Source organism: Vanessa atalanta, chromosome 2, assembly GCF_905147765.1.
Source record: "Vanessa atalanta chromosome 2, ilVanAtal1.2, whole genome shotgun sequence".
NCBI classification, from domain to species: Eukaryota; Metazoa; Arthropoda; class Insecta; order Lepidoptera; family Nymphalidae; genus Vanessa; species Vanessa atalanta.
The window spans coordinates 4,251,695-4,275,084 of record NC_061872.1 but is presented as its reverse complement, the minus strand read 5'-3'; the positions used below and the strand labels follow the sequence as shown (position 1 = coordinate 4,275,084).

At 30.6% G+C, this 23,390-nt stretch overlaps 1 protein-coding gene across 1 annotated transcript; it reads right to left on the bottom strand.

The window, feature by feature from the left end:
• Positions 1-92: 92 nt before the first annotated feature.
• Positions 93-21,698, bottom strand: LOC125073824. Its single transcript, XM_047684926.1, has 5 exons — positions 21,429-21,698; positions 6,094-6,334; positions 3,488-3,621; positions 1,598-1,747; positions 93-840 (listed from the first exon to the last, which is right to left on the bottom strand). Exons 1-5 carry the CDS (start codon positions 21,523-21,525, stop codon positions 689-691), a joined length of 774 nt encoding a protein of 257 aa, XP_047540882.1. The 5' UTR covers positions 21,526-21,698; the 3' UTR covers positions 93-688.
• Between the last annotated feature and the right edge of the window lie 1,692 nt (positions 21,699-23,390).

The window sequence follows — 23,390 nt, the reverse complement described above, 5'->3', positions numbered from 1 at the left end:
TAAATTAGTTAAAATCAAAGTAAAATCTGTAAAATAGTTATTAAGAATTAAATATTCCTAGTTAAGATATAAAGTAAAAAATAAAATAAGTCTTAATTTTTACAAATTGTTTAATTCCTTTCTAATGTCATTGACACATATTTCTATGAACACATAACATTCATAATATCTTATCCTTTATGATAATAAATCAGATCGATATTATATTAATACAATTTTACAAATACCTTAAGTATAAGTATCTTACTTAACTAAATAAATAATAAAGCTTACTGTTATCCAGTACAAGTAAGCACGGTCGCCATATCTCATTCGTTTATTTTCCTGAGAATGACTTTTCAAATTTTGACGTAAGGAATTTTATAGTTCAACTAAGTCACATTCCAAAAGTTGATATTATATTAACCAATAAACAGGCAGTGCTGTTACTGATCACTCAGTATTGTCGATATTTTAACAATGCGTAAAACAGTGATTTGGTAAAGCTTATTTAAATCATCAAATAATCTTTAAAAAATGGCATATTGAAATCTGATCAACATTTAACATAACCAATTATTATATTTTAATTTTTCACAGTCATTTATTTCACTGGTCAATACGTACATCACTAATTGTATAAAGAAACATCAGCAATGTTCGTACCTCATACATATATTCGTACCAGGTCAAGTTTGACCTCACAGTTTTAAGGCTTGAGCCACGCGTCGATGGGTATTCTTTCGAAGGCAGCGTTAAGAAAGATGCGGAAGTGCTTGGCAATGGCCGCAGACGCCGCCGGTCTCATTTCATCGATTATCTCAGCGGCGTTGTTGTTAAGGAATTGATTCATCGCCTCTCCTGGAATTTAAAGAGCGTGCAGAATAAAAGAACAACAATGATGAAAGTTACCTTCTAGAAGTGAGCAGTGTTGTCATGTTTGGCATCAAAAATACATAAATTAATAAATAAATATTAATCATATTAAAATTACAAGTTTAGTTTATAGTTTTGGCCAACAAAATTATGTACAATTTTTGTAGTTTTTTTTTATATTTAATCAGATTGGATGCAAAAGGATATTGATTTCCTAGTGTTGTTTTCCAAAAAATCCTGAACCTATGCAAAAAACAGATTTATTATATTGTAATGTATGTCAATTATTGTTCTTGTAATGTTATCGAGACAATCGAAGTGAACCTTTCACTACATTTTATAAGTACATTTTATACTGAACGTTTTGTATGATCGCTTCAGTATTTGTTATAGATTGTTAACCCAGGGCTCGTAACCTTCTTCATATCCGTCAATACAGATTGATATAAATGTGTATTAATCGTTTTTAATTTTCGTTTTTTTTATTGTGTCGCGTATAGGAAAATCTTTATTCGAATTTAGTTAAACTAACATAATAAAACATAATTTTACTTAAAATCATATTCAAGTGATAAATTATAATGACAGTCACGTCGAAATTAATATCAGTTCGCTTTTTAATTTCTGATAAGTTTTTTTTTTTTCGTTTATGCGCCCATATTGTATACTTTTATTTTCTATAATGCTTAAAATTGAACGCATTGAAGTCATAAATATTTAAATACTAAATAGCTGGACTTACCAATAACACTTCCGTGATTGACTGTATCTCTGACCTTGAAACGAGAGCTCTTAAGCTTAAAGTCGACTTGCATGCGATCAGCTGTCATATATTTCACGGCCTCTCGCTCGATTTCCTTGCCGAAAATCTTGACGATAGCAACCACGTCGTCTGCGACACAAAGGATTAAAACATCATAAATAAGAAGAGAAGTTTATTTGTACATTATTTTAAACAAAAATTTAAGCATTGATTAAATTGTACTTGCTTGACTTGTAATGTAACTTTAGTTTATCAAAAAAATATAGCGATTTAAATACTCCTTGAGAAGTTCATGGAAATGGAAACATGGAAATTCAGAGATTTAAAGTAATAATAATTACCTAATTTCCATAATAGCTTAGGACATTTTTTTAACCTATTTTGAGCTTCAATATATTTATTAAGTCTATTGAATGTATATATTTATATTTTATAATTTACTTAAACTAATAATTAATTATATATGGAATTCTAGTAAAAAAATCGGCAGAGTAGAGGTCGTTTTGTTTGGCCTTTAGTAATTATTAAGACATCTTATAATTAAGTCCAATATATTGTTTGACAAAAATAAATTTAAACGCATGTTCACCTTGGTTTAATGCCGACCTTGTTGGGACAACGCGAAGTATTGAAAATATTTTATTTCAAGAGTAATCGTTAAATCGAGGACACATTGTGCGCTTTAAAATACATAATATATATTATTGTTTTTAAAAAGTAAAATGTACCACTGCTAATAACAAAGCATATGCCACTACGCGACAATGACTGAATTTAAGAGAAGATTGCTGGTTCAAACGCAGACAAGCACCACTAAGTTTACGTGTACTTTTTTAAATATTTATAATTCATCTCATACTCAGTGAAGGAAAACATCGTATGGAAACCTGTCGAATGAAATTCTGCCTCATATACTATACATCCGCAAAACCACATTGGAGCTGGATGTCAAAATAAATTCAAGCCCAAAAGAAATGGAGGCCTTAGTCCTTAGGTCATCACAGGTTACTTTACTTACATATATTTATATGACCCGTGGTCATCGTATTGTTATTAAAACCTCCGATTTTACTAACAGTATTTATGTAAGATTGCTTGACAATGGAGCATGGAGACATTTCGAACAATTCTCAGTGAGTAGCTTAAACTACTATTTTTATATAAAATGTATTTATATCTATCTAGGAAACTGAATCGTAATGAAATAAATGAGCTTGGGATAATGGACAGTACTAAGTACAGGAAATAAGACTAAAAAAGGTAAAGAAACACGGACAATATGTGAAGGTCGCGTGGGTTGTTTTATCCCAGCGAATTGCAATTCTTTCACTATAAATACAAACAGAAATTGAAGAAATCTGTACAATGGGATATAATTGCTTAGACGTATACAGGAAGGGTGTGAGTCTATCAGTAGGGCTGGATTATCCATTAGATAGTGGCAAGGCCTAGGGGCCCCGCATAAGATAGTCTCCTAGGCAGGTCAAGAATTGGGAAATAAGGTTTTAAAATTCATTGTTAATGAAATTATGAAGCCAAATATATATCACACTTGATCACGGCGATGGTAGAACTGAGTAAAATAAATTATGGAAAGAATGCATTGTGGCAGAGGGAAGTCAATAAAGGGGTACCAGAGCCACAAGATATGCGATGCCTAGGGGCCCCTAAGTGATTAATCCGGTCCTGATTGTCGGCACATTGACAATATAAAGAATGACTTCATATAGTCATTACATGTGCCCAGTTGGCACAATTAAAAGTCATTAATCTAAGAATTTTACTATATCTTCTAATTATAATCGTAATATCTAAAAGGCTGTAACAAATAAACCTTAATTCATATGAAAATAATATGTTTCTACTAACTGAATGAGGCCCAGAAGTCGCCCTGGGATCGCACAGGGAACAGAAGCACCTGCCCAGATACCTCGTAGTGACCGGTGACTTCTATACGGGGTAACACCAGCCCCATGTCAATTCGCAACTTCTTCAAATCTGATCTGAAAAGTAATTACTTATTAATTAATTACAATTATTAATAATTTTATTAAATACAATGTTTCAGAGGACGTTAAATATGTACAATATAGATTAATAATAATGATTATAAACAAGACATGTATAAAAAACAACTTAATATCAGCTACCTACTTATTTTTTTAAATAATATTCAACATATCAACATTCATAAATGAATAAAACGTAAGAAAATAATAAAAAGGAACCGATAAATACTATTGTCATTTAAAGTCCAATAATAAATAAATTACTTATTCCATTAAATTCCTTTAAAGGGTCAAAAGAATATGAAATGCTTGTTTACGTTATATTATTGATATAATTATTGAATTCTATTCACAAATTCGGACGTCAATATGGTTTTGACCAAAATCCTTCTGCTGTATTTTAAGTGGTTTGACTGTAGTAGTTATTTATTTAATACGAAAGTTATACATTTTGAAAGAGTAAGGTAGCTTTATTTATTTCCTTAATTTGATTCTGTAATCGATCATCTTACGAAGTTATTAGTTTCAGCTATCGTCTCAGACATTTCACGACTATTTACGCAATATGATGCTCAATTACATCGATTCGCAACTACAAGTGATGTCGGTGTGTTGCACAGGTTTAATAACATAGAATCAAAGGTGATAATGGATGTACTTATATATTTATTTGAGAAACAAATCACCGCAGTTCCAAATTAATCCAATGAAAAGTACATTGCAGTACAATGCAGGTGATTGTGTTTTTTTTTTTTTTTTGACACAATACGAAAATTAACTGACTTTCTGTGAGAATTAAATACGCATCTCACTTGTAAAATCTTAACAACTAGCTTACGTTGATACGCCATTTTGATACGTGAATTCTATAAATTTTGTAATTCAATGTTGCGCATGAAATTCTGACATTTCACGCTCATGGTCTGCAGCGAGTTTCGAATTTCATCTTACAGAATACTAGACATAAAATAGAATTATAGTTAAAAACTAGCTGTGCCCGCGACTACGAGCGCGTTTGAATTTAACAAAAAAAAAATACAGTTCATTTCGCAGATTTTACTATAACTTATTAATTCTGTATTAGGCGGCTTTTGTGATATTAAGTCGCTGGCACCCGGAGACGGCATGGTGTGGTGACGGAGGGGCGAAGGCATGCGCGAGGGCTGTGCGCGGTACTTGACAGTATTTGGACAGAGATTAACCGGAATAAACAGACAGACAGACAAAAATTGTAAAAAAAAATATTTTGGTATATGTACCTCGTGCATTTAGTAAAAAGTGGTTATTTTAATTACAAACAGACATTCCAATTTTATCATATGTATAGAAGATTATGGAAATTGTAACTAAAATTGTCCATTTAATGCATTTATGAATAGTAAAAAAAATGTTTTAAGTTTTTTTATTTTCATATGTTAAATTTCTAAATATATCAAATAATTACAAATGCATAAATTGAAAACCTTGTAACCGATAACGTCTGAATAATGAGCCAAAATCTTCGAACATTAAGATAATTTATTTCACTCGGGCATTATAAAAAATGCTCTTAAATCGTCTCCGTGCTCTTGGCATACATAAAAAAGTCATTGTGCGGTGATTTTAAATGATTACATATTATTATACTATTACATTGTTTTGAGATAATGGGTCATACAACACTGGTTAAGTATGACGAAACTTTGGTGATTAATATTAGTCAACTGGTTGCCCACAATAATTTGAGACGGCTGTTGTACCAATCTCGGTGCACTGGTTTAAATAAAATAAACCTCATGTTGTTGATTTTTCTACTACAAATTTATATTATTTAATTTAATTAAAACATCAAAAAAGTAAACTGTTTTATTAAAAGTAAAAAGTTCGACAATTCAGATATTCTACCGCAAAACAGTAATACCCAGTATTGTTGTGTTCTGATTTTAAGTGTATTTACAGGCACAAGGGAATGGTTACTACTTCTTATGGCGCCATTGTCTATGGGCTATAGCTACCACTTACCATCAGGTGGCCCTTTTGAACGTCCACGTACCTGTATCATAAAAAAAAAATCAACTATTGTAGGAATGACTTTCTCATAAAAATCATTAACCGATAACTAGTAAAGTTATCTCTCTTCAAACGATAGTTACGTATTTATCAAATGAATATCGCCACTAAATATTCAGGGCCTGATCTTAAATTAAATAATAGTATAAACAGTAAAAATCTTAACGCGTTAGAACCTCCTTTCCTGAGAAAAAATCCATTCAGTCTAGCGGTATTCCACGTGTTAACGCTGCTCCACTGTGGGTGGTTTATGGACACATGAAGAAATCATGTGTTTTTGTTGATGCCGCGGTTGCGTTACATTATATAACATTTAATAAGTTTAATTTACAGTTCGTATGAAACAGAATCAAGCCAACTATAAAAAAAAATAATTATATACATTGACAAGCATATATATATATAAAAGGGAGTCACCTGATTTTCGTCACGGTATAATTACTCGGTCCTATCACGGTGATGTTGCTGAAAGTCGCTCTCACTCGAACTGGACCAGCGTTGTTTTCCATCATCAGCCGGTCTATGAAGAGGGGCTCTACCGGAGGTACTTCCAAGTCAGGTAGCCCTCTGGCGAGGTATGGCCGGAGATGGTTGAAAGACCTCTTGATACAAGAATCCAATTCGGCATCGCTCCGCTTGCATGGCAGCAAGTATTCCGCTATAATTAATCATTACATCATTTTAATTATATTGTTATGTTCGCTTACAAGCTACAGGTGAAAATGAAATTAAATTAAGTGTAATTTAGCAACGAATATTCGATAGTTATGTCTCTTGAATATTTTATTTGTTTTTCAAAATCTCGCGATATTTTATTTTATTTTGTAATAGTTGATGTAATAGTCTATGTGTTACGTAACGTATTGAAACTTTTAAGCTGTTGAGATAAATAAAAGCTACAAAAAAGTCTATTGTGACTGTCAATTAATAAAATATTTACAAAAAAAAAACATAACTAATAACGGGCGCGTCGTTGGCTAGACATGATCGAGTAAATATGTGTAAATTGTAAATTGAAATCTGGGTTTATAGGTGAATTGCTAAATATATGGATGTTTAAAAAAATAAAGATTCGATTTCAAAATCAAGTAAATACAAAATATCTAAATTTTTCAGTTGTTTTTACAAAAATATACTAAATAATCTTTACAAAGTTTCTGAGAGAATATGAATAAGACTAAATATTTAAATATATAAAATGAAAAACCACAAATGATTATACGGAGAACGATTTACTCTTCAAGTTCCAAGAAGCAAAAAACAACAATAAAAAATTAATCCAAATAAAAGAAAAATATCTGAAACCGTAAATGTCAAAACATTATATTTATAAAAAAGACTTCTGCAATATTTAATTAAAAAAACAAAAGAATGCCAAACATGTACATGATACTTACCTGGTACACACTCGGCACTCTCGGCATTAATATTTAAAAAAATATTTATGTTTTATCTGTACTGAAGTTACTTTTAGCATTAATATGTATTCTTATAGTATAGATATATTGCAAAAACAACGACTAATTCCCTCTTAAATTTATAACTCTTTGTCAGTTATTTAACAGTTTAAAAAATAATTATCTTAACAAGTATCAATTACAGAAATTAATTTAAAATAGTTATCTTGACCGATTTACAGCCAAAGGCCTTATGTTTCTGTTAACTAAAATGGATGATTTTGTACGAATGACATAAACAATTTTAAATTTTTCATCCTTAACAAGACTAATCACGTGATAAACGAGTTATATAGATATTATAGATAATAGTCAGTATTTATAATAATAACAAAAACAACACGAGCACATGGACAATAGACAAGAATCTGCAACCGCGAGCATAAAGACGAAAAATTAAACAATATCTGTAAATACTCGAGTAAAAATAGCATTTTAAGACATATATGTCGTTGTAAGCTTTTTGTACATTCAGTTAAAAGAGCACTCTATCAGGTTTCATCATCATCATAGGTTACTCTATAGAAGAACTATTTTACGATTGTAACTTTGGCTAAACATTAAAATCTGTACGTATTTTAATAGGTACAAATAAAATGCCATCTATGAACTTATACATGACTAGTTGAACCTGCTTTACCTATATCACACAAACCAACATAATTTATCCCGCTAGCGGTAAATTATAAAAAGTGAACTATGTCCCGGGACTCAATCTATCTCCATATGTACTAAACATCTAAACCAGTTCAGTGATTTAAGCCTGAAGAGGTAACAGACAGAGTTACTTTCTCATTCATATTATTAGTATAGATTTGATTTACTATGAGTTTTATTCTATGATATCATGAATATCATAGTCTAATTATCGTATAACATATATATGTTATATACGCATATGCACGTTTATGTATATGTAAATATGTACGTACAACATCCAAATTTCGCAGGATGCACGACACTTAAATTAGCATCCTGCAACACGGTAACACCAACCCACGCTAATTGAATGAAAATTCTTCAACTATTCAACATAAATATCATGTTTCATAAATGTTAGCAAAAATTCTGATGTCAGAAATGTTTTTCTCATTGTGTACATACACAATGACAATAAACATCGTTTATTTTCATTGGTCAACACAATATGAATCGTTTACGAAATAGGTCATAAGAAAATATTCGTTAGTTGCTCTTTGCAAGATTCGGTAATCAAGACTTTACCGCTAACAATAAAAAGCTATATAACATACTTCGTTAAAAAGCAATATTGATATACTAGTACAATACCCGATACTGTTATAGTTTTTGTAATCGAATATAGTACTCGATTCTTTAACAGCGCAACTAAAATTAGCCAAGATAGAACTGTAGCTAAATTGATTGAATTGTAAAAAAGTTAGTATAACTTTTTTTATTAAACGTGATTAATAATTACTTCCTTATTAAATTACACTCTTATTGAATATGTAATTTGTTAATTCACATGTAACTCAAAAAAAAACGATACAAAATTTTATGTACATTTATCAACTGATGTAGACAAAAAGATTTGTAAAAATTAAAACTTTAGTGGAGTTAACGAAATAAATGAATGGATTTCATGCCAGACGCATCAACTCAAACATAATAGCTTGCTGATAAAAAAACAAATGAATCTCGGAAACAAAATCCGGTAATAATCCTTCTCATTTCAAATTCATTCAGCATTCATTCATTCGACATCATCAGTTTACAATGAAATTAAATTAAAACAAAACCTGTCACATTTTTCGAAATTCCTAAAAATCCTTTGAATAAACGCGAAGTTTCGTGGGCAACCCGCTAGTTAAACATGATTAGGACTACGTTCCTCCAAATATGTCCATGAGATTGTTTATAATGATTCTAACACTTAAGATTCTTCAAATATTATCAACGTAACGTTGTTTTAAGATCTTTTAATGGGTTAAATATTAGCATAAACAATATATAATGACTACTAAGAATATTAATATAATTTATCTGTTTACTCATACACGGAAGCCTTAAAATATATACGTATATAAATAGTTCTTTGTCAGCAGTCCGTGTAGACAACAATGTGCGTAAATACAATAAATTTAAATATGTTTTACTCACTAACTTCTTTAGATTAAAATCGCAGTCGATTTAGTCGAACTGCCTCTAAAATATTTAGTATGAAGAATAATATTATTTATTTACATAAGAATTATTTACATGGAGGGCTTAAATATAAATTTAAAATAGCTGCTGTACAAATCATCACTGCGAGGAATGCTTGTAGCATTTCTCCGTTGCAGCAATTCCGATCCACGGGACGATAAAAGGCACCAAACCCTTTACGTATAGGATATGTTTTACGTTTAATAAACATTTGTGCATATTCCAATCTGCAAAAATATATTAAAAATATTGCTTTATACTATCCAATACGTTACTAGCAACATAAATCATATAATAAACGTAAATTCGATACAAATATTAAGGCCCTATCAATGCAGATAGTTTACTTCTAATTTGAAAAAATGTATTGACCAAAAATATGTCAAACTTTCATACGATATTTCAACCCATTTTTCAAAAGAATTTCAAAAGTGATCAATTTAGGAAATTCCTTATTCATAATACGATACGATACGATTCTGAGAATAGGCTTCCCCTCTATGAGGAGTAGGGCTGCCCTTATCCCAATTTTACTTGGGGTCGGCGCACCATGTCTTCTTCTTCCATACTTCTCTGTCGGACGTATCTCAAAAGTATCATTTATTCTAGCCATATCGTTTTTCACAAATCCATCCATCGTTTCTTCGGTCGTCCCCTACCTCTATATCCATCCACATCCATTCACAAAACCTTTCTCACAACCTGGGCCTCATTCCTCCGCATAATGTGCCCATACCATGATAGCCGGTTTGTCTATTGTTTAAATTTAATAGCTTGTCGTTTATGATAGACCTCAAACAAGTACAAACAAAATGACATTAAAAACTCATAAGAGCTAGTAGCGGTTTAAATATTACACATTACTCATTGTTAGACACAAACCGAAGTGTAATATAGGTGGATATAACATTCTATTTAAAAATACAGCGTTAGCATATATATATATATATATATATATATATATATATATATATATATATATTTAATTTATATATATTTTAAATGACAAAATACGTAAATTATCATATAAAAAATATTTTTTTACAAATACATTTAAATATATTCAATGATATGTATCGTTTTTCAACATATTTACATAATATACATATAACCTTGGTCTTAATATATCCAACGTGACAAACGTACAATCGTTCTAAGCTTTCTCATGATAACAAATTTGCATTGCCCAAACTAAAATGATATAATCTTTATATTAAATAGTTCTATTTAATGTTATAACATTACATTCGATGTAATTATGTAATTTTATATAACAATACAACGTTCAGAAGAGTATAAGTGTGTAAAAATATGAAGCGTTTTTTTCGTACGTTTGCCTGATATTCTGTTCATGATACTTAACAAAAAGGATTCCTAGTCCCGTGTGAACTGTCACAAGGAATCAGTAATTCTTTATTTTGCGTATTAGTGTTATAGTTAGTAATTGTGCAACGTTAATAATAAAAACAGTACTGGCTTGAACTTGAACGTTTCAATTTGTACAACAAACTCTTGCACAAGGTCACTTGTTATATAACGTGTTGTGTAACGACTCGACCCGAAAACACAGTTTTGACAAAAATTCGCACGCACTCGACAACTTGTTGATCATGTATGGTAAGGTAAATATAACGACATGTTTTGACTTGCTCTATAATTTTTTTTTTTTCAACATTTTTTTATTCTCTGTGGTACCATTTTTTTATTCGACAACGAAAAGGTATGAGGTAACGTACGAATGTAACCTAATATATATTTAGATAAGTAACCTTATATTTAGATTTTTTCTCAAATTGTTGTAATATACGAACGAAACCGTGTATTACATTTATATAAAACCTTCTCCGATACGCGCTGCATCTTATGGTATGTAGTTTAGGAGTATTTTCAGTTAGGGAGCACTAAAATATAAGGCCCAATTATTATTTATACACATTTATTAATCAGATTTATATAAAAGCGTAAAATAAAATATATATCGTACTTTGACGATAGAAAAAGGCTATATATTTAAATGCGATATTGTTAATCGAAGGCAATATCTATGGAATGACCTGAAGAAGGGACCTGATTGGGTGCGTATGACCGGGAGCTTTGACGCACTTTAGGCCATTGAGGCCATTGAGAGGCCATGTCCAGCAGTGCACTGGCTGATGATGAATATCTACGATCCATATACTTTTCAATCGAACGCTATTGAAGCTTTGGGCATAACTATAATATTAATAAGGGTGTAGTATAATATAAAATTCCTACTATACGAATTGTTGTCAAAATTAATTAACAAATGATACTCGTGAAAAAGCGTTTAAAATCATACTCGTGTTTCTCGACTCGAACTCTTCAACATAGATTTTGTATTCGCTTTTGTTACTTCACTATAATGCTCCACGCGATCCATCTGCCTTTTGTTTTTTTATTAGACCGATACCCGATACCAAGTATAATCTTATACGCCTATGGCTATAAGATCGTACTTAAGATTCGCGTCAGAGATATCATCGCTATGCTGTAAGAGTGTTTAATTATTAACGTAATAAGTAACAACTCAAACACCGAGTTCTTATATTTGAGGGTCTATCGCTTAATTATTTCCTACGGTCGAAAACATAGTACGTTTCGACGCAATGATGTTATCACAGCAAAAGTATGTTTACAGTTGTGAAATCGGAAAACCCACGGCCGTGTTTAGGAAGTGTCTTATTTTATTTTATGGTTTTATGATTTTGTGGGTTATTGTTAACCGCCTCTTTGGTCTAGTTAAGATAATGTACGGCTTCAGATCCCAAGATCTAAGGCTTGGAATAATTTAAATAAATACGTTAAAACTGAATTTACTCAGACATGAGTTATTAGTATTTAATTAAGTTTTTATTAAATTCGCTTCAATGTGTCAAAGGACAAAAGACAAATATCCTTTTTTGGTAGCTTCTTCTTTATAAATTGACGGTGTCAGAACACCATATAAAAAATATATCATTTTTTTTAAATATTATCGAGAATGTATTGAAAATTTAGTTTTTTTTTTTTATTCTTGTGTCACATAACGTTTTGCAATAGTTTGCAAAACATTTTTGCAATCGTCTATACATAAATGTCGAATAATTTTAAATTTGGAAAGAGAAGTGTTGCTAAATTTAAAAAAAAATTAGAACATATTGGTCAGGACCTCTTCCGTAATGTGAGGATAGATAGACTAATATTATATGGAATATTTGTACCCAAAAAATACAGAATATAATATACAAACGAATCTATAGCCTATACCAATCGAAGTGGGAAAAATGATAAACAAACCTTAGATTTACTTAGATGTAACTCAGCTACTATATTGTGCACTATAAGAGTTTATGATAAATATATCTTTATTTATAACACAACACTATTACACTTAACTACTTATTTGCATCCGTAATGAATGTCATAGATTAATCAAGCTCTCGGCCAATGATATCGCGTCAATTTGCTGTCAAATGTTGTTTATTTGGCTTTTCTCCTCTTATGGTTGGAATAGATTATAGATGCAAATGTCACACTTTACATTGAAATATGTCATAATGACAGAATTTGGTTCAATTATTTAAACAAGAACATTTCTTAGATAATAAAAAATATTATAGCAAATTATCAGTTACTTTGCAAAATTAAATTTAATTGTTAAAAAACAAAATGTACGAGTATTCAACGACACAAAATATTCGACAGCACATCGACTGTACTGTTATTACATTGAGACTTACAGTATCACTATAAAGTATCATTATAATTACGGGTCCATAGTAAGAAGTCATCAATAATGTTACCTTAACCTATACAAGTACTATAGATTTATCAGTACAGGGAATCCAGTAGGTGGTGTCGTGAGGTTACTACAAAAAATAGTTTCGAAATGTAAGAGTGTCAAGGCTGTACAACTGGTCCGGCCTGACTGCGGTCTGGGTCCAAAACGAAATGAATCTACCCCAGCAATAATTATGCACTCATTATAAATTATAATCATGACTAATCCTTGAGTTTACAATTTGAAGCAAATTTTACACAAATTATATTGAGTTGAAATTCGTTTACAAAATTCGAATACAAAATCGTAATCGTTTCGATTAGTTATCAGAACGAATTTCACTGTGTTCTATATAATTGGTGTATTATTTGTGTTAATTACTTTTATTATAACTAACAATTATCCGTAGATAATAGAATTATGAACATTAATCGATCTTAAGCATTATATTCATTACATTAATACAATTATAAATGTTATTTAATTATATTTTTTTGTTTTTTAAATTATTTTAATAGAAATAGTACAAGGAAATACGTTGATTCATACACGGGTCAATGTTATCGATAAATTTTATAGAGACGTGATTGTCGATTGTTCTGCGTCTGTGACCCAATCATAGTTCTTGGACCGCATTCATAACACGCGCTATACATTAAAATTTATGAAGTCCATATAAAGCAGGCAAGGCTGAAACTGAGCATCTTTTGCTCAATGAGAGCGATGGTTATGCAGCTCAGCTAGTATCTGAGTCATAGTTTTTCGTTCACTTCATATAAATATCGCATAGTTACAGTACGTTTTAAATGTATATATTATTAACCGAATATGCGGCTTTAACCGCGCGAAATTTATAAAATACAAACTTCCAGTCCCCCGTTTTACCCCCTTAAGGAAAGAATTTCGTAAATCCTATGTCTAAACCCTATAAGGGATATGTTATAGTTTCTGAGATTTCATGATTAATCAAAGAGTATTATTTCGCTTTTATATATATATATATATATTATATGCTAGTTTTTTTTAATGATGATTCAAAAGTAGATAAGTCAAACTGAATATAGTATATTCTGACTGTGTATATATATTTACAAGTAAAATATAACTAAAAATTGTTTATTTTCTAATATCAACTGAACTGTCAGTATTGATATATTCTTACCGACATTCAAAAATATTTATTACTGGCTGAATATGCGGCTTTATCCGTACCAATAACACACAATCTACGTTTCACGGGATTCAAACTACATATATCCACACCAAATTTCATCTTAATTCGTTCAACGGTTTAAGCGTGAAGAGGTAACAGACGGAGTTACTTTCGCATATGATCAAAGGTCCGTACTTTATGTAATATTTGTCTTTGAATGGTATATAGGCATGTATTTAATAAGTCAAACATATTTTTTCAATAAAAAAGCATTTAACGTACTTATTGATTGACAAGAAAAAAATCTATCATCGATTCAGAAAGGAACAACTCAGATTGCGAAGAACCGGCGATTTATTTACAAAAAAAAATTTTTTGTATACATTATGTTCGCCTACGCGCCTAAATTTTGTTAAGAAATACCAATAAATCAATAATATATCATTTTGATTCAACTTTTCCGGTGCCGGGTCGTATGTACCGTCGAGGGTTATCAGTTTCGTGATAATGTTAAGGATTTCATTGTAAAGTAACAGACAATTAACGTCAACAAAGGGCAAAGGGATACTTTACATGTGTATTATGAAAAATATGTGTTTGTTTGTTTGTTTGTAATCGAAAAATTAAATTAAATTAAATTAAATTAAATATTTCTTTATTCCAGGCAATTTCAAACCCATAAGATACACAAGACCAACATACATTAAAATTTTAAAAATAATAATAAAAAGAAATATACAATAAAAATAATATTAACAAAATAAAATAGAACATTTAAAAAACTTAACCTAAACGAAATTAAGAATAACTATAAGTCTTTTCTCTCTCTTTTTAGATGAACGGTTTGGAATACTGAGGACAGAATGCTATTGTTACTCATGGCTACTCTGCTGTAGAATGAGACCCTGAGTTTCTGTAGTAGCGCGGCAAAACTTGCAACTCTGCTCTCGGCGAACATGTCAGTCGCACTACACCGCCAGGGCAAGTTCATCATCACCCGGAATGCGTTATTATATTGTACACGAAGAGTGTTATAGGCACTCCTCGTGTACCGGTACCAGAGTTGGCTGGTGTATAACGACTGACAGTACGCCTTGAACAGCGTTACCTTCACTTGATTGGAACAGTGGTAGAAACGTCTGGCTAGCATGTTACTTCTACAGGCTATACTGCGCCTCTGTCGTTCCAAATCGTCATCATCCAATAAATTATCAGCTACAATATGTCCCAGATATTTAAATTTCGTAACAATTTTTAACACTGTTCCACATAAACTTATCGGCAATATTACATCAGGGCCTTTCTTATATTTAAATATCATAACTTCTGTTTTCTTTACATTGTATGTTAGGTGGTGTCTAGTAGCATACTTCTCACATATATTTATTAATTGCCTAATGCCGTTGACCGACGGACTAAGCAGCACCATGTCGTCCGCATAACTTAGGTTATTAACGCGCACTCCACCGACCTGGCATCCGACTCTCATGCTGCTCAGTTCCTCAATCAACTCGTTTATGTACAGGTTAAATAAGACCGGCGAAGTCAAACCGCCCTGCCTCACTCCACTTGTTAACCTATACGTCTCTGACAGAGTATTATTCCATTTCACCTGATTTATTTGATTGGCATACCAGTATTCTAAAATATTTATTATTTTAGGTGGTACTTTGGTTTTCCTTAATTTGTGCCATAGTATATTATAATTTATTGTATCAAAAGCACGGCTCAAATCCAAAAAGCATGAATAAACTGTGGTGCCCCTATTCAAATACTCATACACTGTATTTTTTAGAGTAAAAATGGCTAAATCGGTGGATGACCCTCGTCGGAAACCAAATTGTGCATTATGTAATTGTATATAGTTTTCATTTAGATGTTTCATGATTATCTTTTCAAATATTTTAGAAATTATAGTAGCCAAAGAAATAGGTCGGTAATTTGAGGAGCTGGACACATCGCCCGTTCTATTTTTTATAACAGGAACAACAATAGTTTTCATAAAATCTGCAGGTAAATAGCTATGTTCGATACATGAATTGAAAAAGGTAGTCAGCTTCTCAAAAAGTAACTCAGGTGCAAATAAAAGGTGCTCGACGCTGAGCCCATCGTGGCCCGGAGACTTGCCGCGCTTCATGCGCGCGACACACTGGTATATGTCGTCCGCTGCGACGCGCAGCGTTATGCAGCACTCCTCTGCGGTCTCCGAGCCACCATGGGCCCATGGCCCACGAGTCGCCTCTACATTTTGATTATTAGAACTGATAGACTGGGACTGCATCGGAGGATTAAATTTATTTACAAACAAGTTAGCTATATTAGATGGGTCTTGGTTTCCTTCAACAGTCAAAGGCCTATTTGTCTTATAATTTAGTTTATTGGTTTCTTTCCAGAAATTCCCGAAGTCTTTATTACTTCTGTACGTGGCTATAATATCCATTTTTTTATTCATAATACTTTTTCGAAAGCAAAATGTTATAAGTTAACAATTACATTTTTAAAATTTTAGTGCGCATTTAGAAAGAACGTTTTTGGAGTAAAATTCGCTTTATTAAGTTACAGAAACAAAATATATATATTTAATTATTATCAATACCAACCATTCTTCCAAGTTGACGTTGATATTTATTATATTTTATAAATTGAAAATGAGTAATAAATTGTGTATATGAACGTAGTCTTCTAAAACTTAACTCAATTTATAGTATTAGGTATGAGTTTATTTTCGTATAATATTTTGTATTATAATAAATCAATATTTCCGCCTATACAAATCAATAGTTTACACGGATCAAATACTTTTGTAAGCCGTGCATTATAAATAAAAAAAATACTCTTCTTTTCAAATTCTTCATAATGTTGAAAGCTACTTTGATAAAAAATATTCGGCTATTTGCGTGATTCGTTTATCACAACTATATAAAGACCATAAACAATCCATACGACCGTTTTATTGCAAATAGTATTCGAGTAATTATTCATTGTTCAAATAAATGATAATACAAATTCGTAATACTATGTCTGCTATTTTTAAATCAAGCCGATTCTATATTGTTTTTATCTGAAGACAAGGTCTCATAAAAATAATATAAGCCTAAGTGCTCACTTTGCTATGGCATACAAGGATACGGAGCGTGCTCTGAATTAATTATATGTGCTCTGTCAAGAATTCAAGAAACCACAATAAAAAACAAAGCATTTCCTTCGCGGGATGGTTATTTATTTATGTTGACAATTTACAACTATATAACTTCAAGAATTCTGTATAATGTTGTCATCGGTCACAAATAAACGTCTTAATATATGTAAACATCTATTGTATTGTTTTTTTTTTTAAATATTACTTAAAGGACTTAATAAGTACGTAAATATAGTAATAGTCTGTACATACAATAATAGTTTGTATATATAAGAAAAGTAAGTAAGTTCGTATATATCCAACTATAACGATCACCTATTACTGAGAAGGTTTGAAGCGTATTCCCCTTCGCTTTATTTTCCTTCATCCGAGCACGAGATTAATTATTATCAACAAAAACTAATCGCAACAAAACTCGGCTTCGTTTACCCGGATTGATCTCGCGTTCTCCATCTTGTATACAATGGACTCATTAGTCTATACGTTGGTATTTATATTTATGAAGGAGTAAAATTTGTTTATTTGAATGTAGGGACTGATGACCCAATTCTAAAATGTAGGAAGCTGTATAATTCTTGAGTTAGCACTCAAAGCGTATACATTATATGTGTATTGTATACATTTATTAATTATTAATTTACCCTCGTAAGATGCCGATGCGTGTCGCTAGTAAGACTATGCTTTAAAAATAGTTCTCGTTCTCATGTTATTATTTCATATCTTATAAAATTAGTGTCATTTACATATGTAAAATATTTTTTTATGAAATCTAAGAGTTAAGTATTACTTTTATAAAAAACATGTTGCTAAATATAGGTTTATATAAAGTTTATGTTATATTATGTATATAACATAAACTTTATATAAACCTATATTTAGCAACATGTTTTTTATTGTGTTACATGTTTGTTATATTATGTATATAACATAAACTTTATATAAACCTACTAGCTGTCGCCCACGTCTTTGTTCGCATTTTAGAGGTTGGTCGTCAGGAATTAGGCATAAAAAGTAGGCCGTATTCTTGGAATTCAAACACGCTTTATACCAAATTTCATGAAATATGCTTCAGTGGTTTTCCGTCAACAGACAGACAGACACATATATAATATTAGTATAGACATTGGCTTACCGCGAACGATTGTCTAAAAATGTTCACTGATTTTAATCACGTGCCTCCCGCAATGGAGTAACAACTCCAAGCCTTTTCAAAAAAGAAAGTAGTATATTCCCTTAACACAGCAGTGAGAACTTTACAGCGTTCTACTTTTTTACTAATAAATTTTGTATAGTCTATAAACAATTACACACTTATTTTCTCTTTCTTTCATCATTAATTTAACAAACAAATGAAGAAGACAGAGCATTGTGTAACTAAACAGTCGATAATCAACGTTTATTAGTAAGGAGAATAGTTTACGATTCACAAGTCTCGGAATTGCCAAACACTTTTTCTCTTCCGTGTGGAATTTATAAAGAATTTCCGTCGACATCGTTTTTATGACGAAACGTCTTCACGTCCCTCGGTTCTCTTGCTTAAAATCAACCTCGTCAAAACAACGACACAATTAAAAACCTAATATAGAAACTTGATAAATTAAAAAAAAAGCTAATTATATTTGTCTTGAAAATCCAGAGAAGAAAACATAAACTCTTTTGTCGCAATGTTTTTTGTTGTCTATCCTTCTAGTAAACTTATCCTTCTAGTAAAGTGTCCAAGATAAAGCCTATCCCAAAACTACCTACTTCGTACATGAAGAATTATTACTTAAAAGCCCTAACGTGCCTTCTTGCCGAACGAAAAAAGCATGTTACCTTGCTCTATTTGTCGGCTATCGTCACGACAATTCGTATCGTATCGTACGATTTTAATCATAAAACCGTAACAGTCAGAGGAATTTTATTTAAATTTAAGACAATATAAGCCATTCTACGCGAGAATATGTAGTTACATATGATAATATTGTGTAAACTGCGGATTGTAAAGTATGTATACTTTATACCTTTTATGTGGGTCATAAATTATATCATCAATAATAACTATTTTAAAATATATTAAGCTAGTTCTTTCAATGTTATAAATATAAATTAAATTAATAGATTGTCTTTACATATTAATTATTCAAGATTTTCTGGAAAATATATGAATTCCCCTTATCATAGGTACAACATTGATGCGAAGTAGGTAAAATAACAAGCGTCATCACAAGGTAAAGTTTAAAAATTCTGCAGATTAAAACAAAAATTCATTCAGTCATTTATTTCTAAAATATAGTTATATTTCTTGTAAAACTAACCATTCAAGCGATCTTAGTTTTCGTATAAGGTGGTAACATTAAGGTCGAGTGACCATTTCCATTACAATACGCAAGAGTCGGCAAACATGGGGTCCGCGCGTTGTTTCGTCAGCGTAACATGAAAGTGACCTTGGCATGAATGACAGCTCTCCGAACAACCGACAATAGTAAGATGATCGTGATCACTTAAATTAACTTCGAGATTTGGGTAATTTTTATATTGTATATTACTACTATAATTTTCGTTTTTAAACTAGTTTGTAACCGAATACATAAACCGTCGTAGCACAGTATTTGCCATGTAATTTTTGGCACAGAATTAAAAAAAAAAAAATTATTATGTAAAACAAAATTTGCGTGAAAAGATAACACTATGTTTAGGTTTATAATTATAGCAAAAAATTAGACTATCTACACATACATAATATAAAGACATTCTTACATCAAAATACATAACATTATCAAGTAATATTGTTTAACTTATACGTAAGTTTACTATCTAATATCACATGAATTGAAATTAATATTTTACATTTATTAAAATAAAAAATCCCAAAAATTTACATAATTTCGTTTTTAATTTTTTCCATTATATCCCGAATTGAATTTATAATATAACATCACTATTTAGCATTTGATTTTTTGTTCGAATAAGTGAGACTCTCATGTTCATTTGATTTGAACGCTTTCATTAAAATTGCCTTAAGCTTTATTATAAAATCAAAAGAAACCCCGACATTTCTTGGAATTAATTTGTGCATTTTATAACTTGTATTCATAATAAATGAGCACAGATTAATTTACCAATTGGGCATGAAGTAGCAATGGCAATGTTATTGAGTAATAATAATGAGATTTAGTTTGTAGCCTCAATATCTCAACGGGTAATGCGCCGCCTACGTAAAAGACGTAAGATTAATTGTTTTGTTCATTGGAAAAATAAGAATATATTATACAGAGAGAAAAAAAATAATTATTAAAGGACTTCAAAAAGGTTTTACATCAATTTTAATTGTAATTAAAACAAGGAAATAGTCACACACAGTGCTTTTAAAATGTGCTCCTTATCAGTATTAAAGTAGTTTTCTTTTTGAATATTGTTTCCGTAATTTAATAAAAACTTCTTTTATTATTTGTCAACATTTTTTTTTTACTATGTCTCGTTAGCATATTTAATATATATAATATACATATGTGTCGTTAATCATTTGACAAAAGTGTTATAATTTGCTAGGATATTAGTCTTATTTCTTCATAAAATATTAAACACCAAAATAAAATTATAGTAATTTAAAAATTGATAAATATTCGAATTGTAAATTTATAAAACGAAATGAATCTGTTAAAGAAACAAAACACTAATTAAAAATGATTATTAAAAAAATCAATTGATATTGATTTGTTTACCATCACCATTTCTGTGTAACTTCTGTATAACTTTGAGATAACAGTTGTATAATTACAAATTTAAATGCATTAAGAAAAAGGTCATAGTTTTTACATCAGAATTTAAAAAGTTACCAAATATAATTTCAACATTTTTAACGATTGGCAACCAATAAGTGAATCATCAACAATCGCTGCTTGCGGAATCTATGTTTGAATACAATAGACTTTACGTTCATCTTAATATTTTAGTATCTATTTATTAAATATATTTTTAATTGTTAATTGGTTTTTTTTTTTTAAATATTATTTATGTATTTATTTTGTAAGACTACTTTTGTGTTGTGTGTAGTAGTATTTTAAGGGTACTTACGTATTGTTGGTGTATTATCATTCTCAGCAGCCTCTCCGTTGTGACAGATTATGGTAAAACAAAAGACTAAGAGAATTTTGAAAATGCGTTGAGCCATTTTTATTTTTTTATATAACTACTATCTCGATACAGTTCGTGAGCACAGAACGTCCAACACTAATTTACATTCGAATTCGTAAGCTTATTTTATTTTTTTCGGTATATTTTAGCCGCGTCCGCTGTTCTGCAGATTCAGTTGGCAATAGCCGCCTGGTCGGTCGTCAGACGGACAGGTACGCGTCTCATTTTGTTTGAAGTGAAAGCATGAGGCGTTGTTTTATTCGAGCATGGTTTTCGACATCCCTCACCTGACCCCCTCCTAAACATAGTATTTACAAACACCACGTGGGGAATTGAGCTATGTTATTATATCTATCATAGAATTAATCTATGTTGTGTGACATATACTTGTATTAAAGGGGATTTAATTTTTACTATATATTAAATAATATTATTCGCTTCCTATTTTATCAAATGAAATTTATTTAATTAATAATCTCTTGATATTGCTATTATATCGAATGATATATATAATAAGTATGTGTGTTATCACATATTATATGTACATATAATTTATGAATTTGATGATGACATTGTTTTATTATTAAGCCAACTCTAATAATAAAATAAAGGAATGATTTATTTTTGTGTGATACTCGATGTCTGCCCATGAGTAACTATTTATTTCATTTGAGATGTACCTTATATATTTTTATATATAATATCTACTTTTGTATAATTTGTACGAATATATAAATTAATGGTAAATAGAACGAAACGCATAATTTACAACAAATAAACGAACAATAGTTTATTTGTATCCTTCTTAAACGAATATTTTCAAGTAAACAATTAATTAATCATGAAATTATAATCTTCTATATTTATAAAAATAACGCTGTTATTTATTGAACACGCGTCACGCAAGAACCTCTAAATATGGACAAGAAAATTGGGCCCATTATTCAGCGCGTTACGGATAGTTTTGGCTGAACATTATCATACAATATAATTCAAGGTAAAACGAAGCCACAGCAACGCGTGGGCGGGTATTCTCATGGTATGCTCGTTGAATATAAAATTAAATCGAAAATAGAGGGTAGATAGCAAACAAACACAGGAAAATAACTAGCGCTAAGCTAAAAGAACTTTACATAATGGCCTTTTTTATTTCATTGTGATGTCTCAGAGATATAATACGTATGGTATTTTTGGTAACGTAATAGCTAAAAATATTTTCTCACTTATTATATGTAATAAAAAGGTTTTTTCTCATAGTTGAAGTTACGAAAAATATTTTATTAATTAACAATTTTATGTTAGGAAAGAAATAAGTCATATCGTTTGTAAGAAGTTCAGACCTGGTAATTTTTAAGCGGCCGTTAATGACCATATCTGAAAAGGTTAAGGACTAACAAAAATGGTCAAATGATTCTTGGGGCAACATCAATACTAATATTATAAATGAGAAAGTAAATCTGTCTGTTGTTCTTTCACAAATAAACCATGCAGAATTTAATTCTAGAATGGAAATAGGCTACATGTTTATACCTAACATAAACGAACAACCCCTAAAAAGCAAGCGACAACTTAGCAAGTGGCAACTAGTTTTAAATAAAATAATTACATTTACTCAAAATCTTAGCATGAAACGAGAGGGTTCATAGATTAGAGCACGTAAATCGTAACCAAACTTATCGTGTTTAAACTTGGGCACTGATAACAGCGCTACTGAGTTTTCATATACACGCATAATACACACATTTCATTATCAATAAAGGAAAACATCGTGAGGAAACCTGCAAGTGTCGTATGATATTCTGCCACATGGCTCATCTACCAAACCGCATTGGAGCGTTTTGAAATACGCTCCATTATCTTCAGTGAGAGAAGAAGCGTCATCCCAGCAGTGTGACATTTAAG

Excerpts from the sequence above, each read along its gene's own strand:
- LOC125073824 (XM_047684926.1), bottom strand. The coding sequence starts at position 21,525 with ATGGCTCAACGCATTTTCAAAATTCTCTTAGTCTTTTGTTTTACCATA. Across the intron at positions 3,622-6,093 it reads TATACCGTGACGAAAATCAG|ATCAGATTTGAAGAAGTTGC; the intron begins GTGACTCCCTTT and ends ATTACTTTTCAG. Across the intron at positions 841-1,597 it reads CAATCACGGAAGTGTTATTG|GAGAGGCGATGAATCAATTC; the intron begins GTAAGTCCAGCT and ends TTTAAATTCCAG.